At 39.9% G+C, this 7,873-nt stretch overlaps 2 protein-coding genes across 2 annotated transcripts; one reads left to right on the top strand and one right to left on the bottom strand.

The window, feature by feature from the left end:
* The first annotated feature begins 284 nt into the window (after window positions 1-284).
* Window positions 285-798, top strand: fam183a (family with sequence similarity 183 member A). Its single transcript, XM_037698051.1, has 3 exons — window positions 285-405; window positions 535-591; window positions 671-798. The coding sequence occupies exons 1-3, from the start codon at window positions 285-287 to the stop codon at window positions 796-798; spliced, it is 306 nt and encodes a 101-aa protein (XP_037553979.1).
* A 3,265-nt stretch (window positions 799-4,063) lies between these two features.
* Window positions 4,064-6,661, bottom strand: ebna1bp2 (EBNA1 binding protein 2; the record flags this gene model as incomplete). Its single annotated transcript, XM_037674537.1, is given in 6 exon segments — window positions 4,064-4,631; window positions 4,733-4,904; window positions 5,032-5,122; window positions 5,248-5,323; window positions 6,151-6,240; window positions 6,538-6,661. Coding segments are annotated over 6 exon segments (601 nt in total), but the record flags the coding sequence as incomplete, so codon positions are not given.
* Between the last annotated feature and the right edge of the window lie 1,212 nt (window positions 6,662-7,873).

Here is a 7,873-nt window from a genome sequence, read left to right on the forward strand (position 1 = left end):
TATATATATATATATATATATATATATATATATATATATATATATCTCGTAATTCACTTTGCATTGTTATTTAATAAAAATAAACAAATAAAATTTAGCAGTGCACGTTGAGAAAGCGTTCATATCCTGAGCGCGTGACGCCATCGCGTGGCCAGATTGCGCAACTGCAGGATCATTCTGTGTTCACTGTTGCTAGGCAACGCATAAACGACCCGAAAACTATTCGGCTACTTTGTTAGCCGAAACAAACTACTGCTCGTTGCTGCTCTTACTTCTTGTAAAACATGTCAAGAAATAAGCCAGAGGATTATGTTAAACAAGAGAGGTTTCAGGCCGAGATGATTGAAAAAGAGCTGAGACTGCAGACACTCCGCACAGAGTTCACCTTCAACCCACTGCGGAAAGGTAAGAGAACATGTCCGCTATTAAAACACACTTTCAAAAGCTTTTTTTAGTCATGTTCAGTGACTTTTGAACTGGACAAAACGTACAGATAAATGTCAAGCAACATATATGTATTTATATATATCCTAGTTCACATCCTCCCAGATAAGCCCATGTCCCGGAGAGCAGCTGAAGTAAAAGTGGACCGTGAGTTTTCTTCAAACTTGGAAAAAATAATTTGTTTCTTTTGCAAAGTTTTTTTTCTTTTTCCATGCATTGTTTCCAGCTAAAATTCTTGAGGTGTATATAAGAGCTGAGAAGGAACCGAACAAGAAATATCCCCATCCCATGACAGAAAGTCAGGAGGTTGGATGGATACCAGCTCCACTGGTGAGGAAACCTCTGCATGCATGAAATGTGCTCTCATTTGTTTAAGCTGAGTTAATAAAGTAAGATAAATAAATAAATAAATGCAAAGCTAAAACCAACAAACCAAGAACTACAAAGGTCAAACCAGTAAACAGTAGCCAAAAGCTAAATTTATTAAAACAGCAGCTAAAGGCTAAAAATGAAGTAAGCATGTTGATGTAAGGTTTCTAAAGGTTTTCAAGTTTTTCAATCATTATAACAAGAACAATAACAATAATCTTAAGAAAGTTAAATATTTGTAAAATTACAAAAACTATAATAGCTGTAATGTCCTGAACAAGTTGAATATTTCAATACCTTAATGGCTAAAGTAGCTGAAAGTATACTGAAGCTGTCGGTGCAAAAACCAGGAAATTATATATATATATATATATATATATATACATATATACAGGTCCTTCTCAAAAAAATTAGCATATTGTGATAAAGGTCATTATTTTCCATAATGTAATGATAAAAAATGAAACTTTCATATATTTCAGATTCATTGCACACCAACTGAAATATTTCAGGTCTTTAATTGTTTTAATACTGATGATTATGGCATACAGCTCATGAAAACCCAAAATGCCTGTCCCAAAAAATTAGCATATCATGAAAAGGTTCTCTAAACAAGCTATTAACCTAACCATCTGAATCAACGACGTAACTCTAAACACCTGCAAAAGATTCCTGAGGCTTTTAAAAACTCCCAGCCTTGTTCATTATTCAAAACCACAATCATGGGTAAGACTGCCGACCTGACTGCTGTCCAGAAGGCCATCATTGACACCCTCAAGCAAGAGGGTAAGACACAGAAAGAAATTGCTGAATGAATAGGCTGTTCCCAGAGTGCTGTATCAAGGCACCTCAGTGGGAAGTCTGTGGGAAGGGAAAAGTGTGGCAGAAAACGCTGCACAACGAGAAGAGGTGACCGGACCCTGAGGAGGATTGTGGAGAAGGGCCGATTCCAGACCTTGGTGGACCTGCGGAAGCAGTGGACTGAGTCTGGAGTAGAAACATCCAGAGCCACCGCGCACAGGCGTGTGCAGGAAATGGGCTACAGGTGCCGCATTCCCCAGGTCAAGCCACCTTTGAACCAGAAACAGCGGCAGAAGCGCCTGACCTGGGCTACAGAGAAGCAGCACTGGACTGTTGCTCAGTGGTCCAAAGTACTTTTTTCGGATGAAAGCAAATTTTGCATGTCATTCAGAAATCAAGGTGCCAGAGTCTGGAGGAAGACTGGGGAGAAGGAAATGCCAAAATGCCAGAAGTCCAGTGTGAAGCACCCACAGTCAGTGATGGTCTGGGGTGCCATGTCAACTGCTGGTGTTGGTCCACTGTGTTTTATCAAGGGCAGGGTCAATGCAGCTAGCTATCAGGAGATTTTGGAGCACTTCATGCTTCCATCTGCTGAAAAGCTTATGGAGATGAAGATTTCATTTTTCAGCACGACCTGGCACCTGCTCACAGTGCCAAAACCACTGGTAAATGGTTTACTGACCATGGTATTACTGTGCTCAATTGGCCTGCCAACTCTCCTGACCTGAACCCCATAGAGAACCTGTGGGATATTGTGAAGAGAAAGTTGAGAGACACAAGACTCAACACTCTGGATGAGCTTAAGGCCGCTATCGAAGCATCCTGGGCCTCCATGACACCTCAGCAGTGCCACAGGCTGATTGCCTCCATGCCACGCCGCATTGAAGCAGTCATTCATGCAAAAGGATTCCCGACCAAGTATTGAGTGCATAACTGAACATGATTATTTGAAGGTTGGTGTTTTTTGTATTAAAAACACTTGTCTTTCATTGGTGGGATGAAATATGATAATTTTTGGGACAGGCATTTTGGGTTTTCATGAGCTGTATGCCATAATCATCAGTATTAAAACAATTAAAGACCTGAAATATTTCAGTTGGTGTGCAATGAATCCAAAATATTTGAGTTTCATTTTTATCATTACATTATGGAAAATAATTACCTTTATCACAATATGCTAATTTTTTTAGAAGGACCTGTATACTCTGTGATCGGAAGATGCCGGTTCAACTCCTGTTACCGACATCAAAACCTGGATGGGATTGGTGAAGCACCCACACCTGCCTCCACCCTTATTTGCCCCACTCTGAGCCCTTGAGCAAGGCCTTTAACCCCCACCATCTGCTCCACCTGGCTGCCCTTGATGGCAGCTCTCTGCTCCACAGAGGGCTGTGGTAGCATCTTGATGGGCATCCAGAGTAAAAATAATTGCCAAGTCTTCATGTGACTTAATTCGCTGTGGTGACCCCTGAAGAAGCAGCCGAAAGAAGAAAAAACTCTGGTGGTCAAATCATTGAATGAGTCTGTTCTCATCACATTTGTTTCTGTTTTCCTTCTTTTGACTGCTGCCTTGCTCAGGGGTCGCTCCAGCAAACTAACTCACACAAAGATTTAGAAATTGTTTTTACATCGGAGGCCCTTCCTTCCTGAGGCAACAATTGTGTAGAGCAGAGGCACCCGGGGGAGCAGATGGTGGGGTTAAGGGCCTTGCTCAAGGGCCCAAATTGGGGCAAATAAAGGTGGTGTGGGTGCTTCACCTTTACCGCTTATATTTTGATGTTGATCCAGCGAGTCGAACAGACGCCACCACATCATACGAGAGGCTTAATTCAGTTTTTATTTTCATCTATACAACTGTCTGATTAGGTTTTGAAAATAAACACGAACTGTTAGAAGTTTTGTGAATAGATGGGGGAATAAAGAAGCGAAGATTTATCAATTGTGTTTTAAATATCACATTTTGTTTTGTAGGGACATTTAATGGATATAATAAAGCTACTAATGAAGTCATATAAAATGGGCTCATTTCACTTAAACCAGCTAGATGTTTGTAAAGATTCTTATTCTGGATTAAGTTCAAAAGGCGGCGAGTGGATTTGTTTTGTTGACACCGCTTACCCGAGCTTTGATCAAAACACTGACATATAAATCTGATTGAATAAGCAAAATGTCAGCTAAACTCGTCGCCTTGTTTTAAAACATTTAGGGGAAAAAAAAAACAGCTATGTACATATAAAAAAGGCCAATGATTTAAAAAAATAAACGTCCATACTCATGAATATTTTTTGTCTTTCCCTCTAGGATACATCCGACAGTCACAACTGCATATTTAATTTCCGTCGATTTTCCACAGACGTCACCCGATGTGAAACATTTGCTCTGCGAAAGTGATTTCATGTTTCTGTTTGTTGAATTAAAATAAAAACATCAGCACAAAGTGACCATTTTTTCTTCTTTATTAAGTAAACCACACGTTTAGACAAGCTGCACACACCGTTACATACTAATCACATTAATGACTGGGAAAGGGCAAAACTGACAGCAGCTCCATATTACAAAATGTCACACGGGTGGAGACAATCTATGAGTCAAGGAGCAGTGTAGGAAAATAAACATATCCCAAACTCAAAACACGGTTGGAAGGCTTGTTTAGATACTGATGTGTCATGACAGGAAGTGGCATGAAAGCCACCCTGTCCAAAAGTCTGTGGAGACGTTGTGGATTAATACGACAGTTTCTGCGAGGTGTAAAACGATTTTTAAAAGCTCAATGCAGTTCAGGTCTTCTTTTTTAATCTCGACAAAACGCCTTCCTTCGTGTGGCTCCAGCAGTTTACAAAGTCCTCCATATTGAACGTCACTTACTGAGATTATTAAAAACTACAGAGAAGAACCGACTCCTGCGGTGCTGTGGAGACGGACTGAGAAAAAAGTTCTGCTCAAAAACAAAGTCCGAGTTCAGTCCAGTTCTACGCGCGTCCCTTCATCTTCCTGCGCGCCGTCTTGCCAGGACGTTTCTGTGAAAACAGTTCAGATGGTTTTGTTCAGAAACAAAGTGCTTTCCTCAAAAATGTTTCCACTTTCAATAAATCCGTCAAAGTTTTTAAATGTGACTCACATTTTGTTTTCCTCCTCGGCCTTTCCGCCCTCCCTTCTCCCCCTTGGCATGAGCCACTTTGCCACGGAAACTGGAAACATCGTTATAACTCTCCTTGGTGTTCCATTTCTTTCCACTCTTTTTGCCTCCAAAGCCAAACTTTTGGTCCTTGTATTTTCTTTTAGCACTGGGGCTGCCAAGATATAAAAATATATAGTTTTGGTCCAAATGCCACAATTACAAGAAGGAAAAAAAAAAGTCACCTTGACATTAAAGTCCACAGAATAAAGAGGCAAACCCCCCAAAACATAACTCCTTACCCTTTTTTGTTTGGTGCTTTCTTTGAAGCTCCAGAAGAATCTTTAGCTATTTTCTGGTCACCCTCCAGAAAATCTAACTTGTCAGTCATGCCTAAAAGTTAAAAAAAAAAAAAATCTGAATGCTTCAGAAAATGGTGAATTGTTATATTTGAGAACAATGTAGCAGTTATGTCCTCATGTCTGTGCCTCAAAGAAACAAAAAGTGTAAAGTCTCACCTTTCTGATATTTCTTTACAGCAGACATCATCGCCTTTTTCTCTTTCTGCCTCTTCTGAATCACCTCTATTTGCACCTGTCAGACCATCAGAGTCAGGTTTTTTCTTATTTTGGTAAATGTTTCAAATCTAGGCCTGTCACGATAACAAATTTTGCTGGGCGATTCGTCTCAGAAATTATTGCGATAAACGATAATATTGTTTGAAATTTGGCAATAATTAGTAATTAATGTCAAATTTAAGAAGAAATGTTGATTAATTTTGTGTGCAGTACCGTTTTTTGACCACCGGGTGGCAGTATAAGACTGAATCGAAGATGGATAGTGAGTGAGCGAGATGCGTGGCTCTAAGAAAAATGGGAGGGAGTCCCCTTGACGTGACATGGGCTGTCTCTCTTTCCTTTTTTTTTGGTTCTCAAAATGGCGGACGCTCTGTGTGGTTTGAGCTCTTTAGCATAGCATTTGTCACACAAAGCTTTAAATAAAAAAAACAGTAAACAAGTTCTCAGCTTCTTTTTGCAGAGAAATACAATTTTTTAGACGAAGGCACGGCTTTGAACTGTGAGTTTTGGAGCTTTGACAAGATGGAGGGTTTTCCCCGAGGTCGGTCTGTTAGCTTAGCTCGTAGCTTAGCTGCTTTTAACGATCCAAAAATGCAATTTTGGATCGTTAAAACAGATTTTAAAGAAAAGAGAAAGGGAGGGGTCAGAGAAGAGCACCCGAGTAGAGCCTTAAGTCATCCAGTGTCTTCAGTAGAAAGAGAGAGACAAGAAACGATAAAACCGATAAATGATAACGAGGTCGATAATTTTCGTTTATCATGCGATTGATGTATTGTTTATCGCGACAGGCCTAATCAAATCATTTGGTAATCTATTTAAAAAAATGAAGTGTAAGGCACCAACCTTTTTGCCAAACTTCCTTTGCTCACGCAGTTTCTTGGCTTTTTCTGACTTCTCCATATTCAGCTGCTTTGAGATCAGCTTTTGTCTGATCTATACAGAAGAGGAAAAATATGAGATCAACAATTAATATTATAGAAACTGCTTGGTAGTTATTGGTAATTATAAGGAACAAAAATAGAGTAGTTGAGTAATATATATAGTTGTCAAATGTGGTGAAATGTATCTGCTGGAGGTCTTTTTGAAGGGCTCATGCAAGAGTAAAAACAATACAGTACGCTCACTATTCTGCTAAATAAAATGATATGAACTGTGATTTATCAGTCAAACCATTCTTGTGTAAAAACGTGGTGTAATGTTGCAGACACTGGTAAGGAAATGTTATCTCACCTTCTGCATTTGCTGATCTGATTTGGCCATCTGTGCAAAGTAATCATCAGGCCTCTTGGTAGCTATATTGTGCATTTTTAGGAGAGGCAAAGCCTCCAGCACTGTAGCTTGAGCTTGACGGTAGCTGTAAATAAAAACACAAAAATAAAACGGTAAAATTTATGGCAAGCGTTGCAAAAAAATAAATTTTAAATTTCCCTTCATTTACCGAAGTAGTGTTCACAAGTGTTTGTTTTTTTATTTAAATGTACTATCTAGCCATAGATACTACTAGCCATCTCCTCTGTGGTCCACACTGCGCTCAACCACCTGGAGCAGAAAGACTCTTACGTCCGTATGCTCTTTGTGGACTTCACATCTGCCTTCAACACCATGATCCCCCAAAACCCTGATGGACAAACTATTCACACTAGGACTAAGCAACTGGATACTAGACTTCTTAAACAGACCACAGTTAGTGAGGATCCACAACTTCTCCTCCTCCACCAAAACCCTCAGCACTGGCTCTCCTCAGGGATGTGTGTTGAGCCCCCTCCTGTTTACTCTGCTCACGTATGATTGTGCAACTACCCATCCAGGCTGTCACATTGTAAAGTTTGCAGATGATACAGTGGTGGTGGGATGCATCACAAACAATATGAGTCCAGCTACAGGCAAGAGGTGGAACAACTGGAGAGCTGGTGCAGAGAGAATAACCTTCACATCAATGTGAAGAAGACAAAGGAGATGATTGTGGACTTCAGAAGGAACAAACACACCTGCACCCCCTTGAACATAAGAGGATCTGCGGTGGAAGTGGTCTCCAGCTACAATTACTTGGGTGTACACATGAATGACAACCTCAGCTGGAGCAACAACACCACCAGCCTGATCAAGAAAGCTCATCAGAGACTCTACTTCCTCAGGCGGCGGAGGCGAGCTGGTCTGGGAAGCTCAGTCCTCACCTCCTTCTACAGGTGTGCAGTAGGAATGCGCGATATATACGGTATACGGTAGAAACAATGGAAATTTAGTCTACGATATACAAACCGGATTCAAAAAAGTTGGGACACTAAACAAATAGTCAATAAAAACAATACAATGATGTGGAGATGGCAAATGTCAATATTTTATTCGTAATATAACATAGATTACAGATCAAAAGTTTAATCTGAGTAAATTTAACATTTTAAAAAGGAAAAATGTGTTGATTCAAAATTTCAGTGTCAACAAATCCCAAAAAAGTTGGGACAAGTAGCAATAAGTGGCTGGAAAAAGAAAACTGAGCATATAATGAACAGCTGGAAGACCAATTAACACTAATTAGGTCAATTGACAACATGATTGGGTATAAAAA

This window comes from Nematolebias whitei, chromosome 3 (genome assembly GCF_014905685.2).
Source record: "Nematolebias whitei isolate Nwh7 chromosome 3, NemWhi1, whole genome shotgun sequence".
Taxonomy (NCBI): Eukaryota; Metazoa; Chordata; class Actinopteri; order Cyprinodontiformes; family Rivulidae; genus Nematolebias; species Nematolebias whitei.

Bases quoted from the DNA above. Each gene is read 5' to 3' on its own strand.
- fam183a (XM_037698051.1), top strand. From the start codon at position 285: ATGTCAAGAAATAAGCCAGAGGATTATGTTAAACAAGAGAGGTTTCAG. The intron at 406-534 runs GTAAGAGAACAT...TATATATCCTAG, and splicing joins CTTCAACCCACTGCGGAAAG to TTCACATCCTCCCAGATAAG. The intron at 592-670 runs GTGAGTTTTCTT...CATTGTTTCCAG, and splicing joins AGCTGAAGTAAAAGTGGACC to CTAAAATTCTTGAGGTGTAT.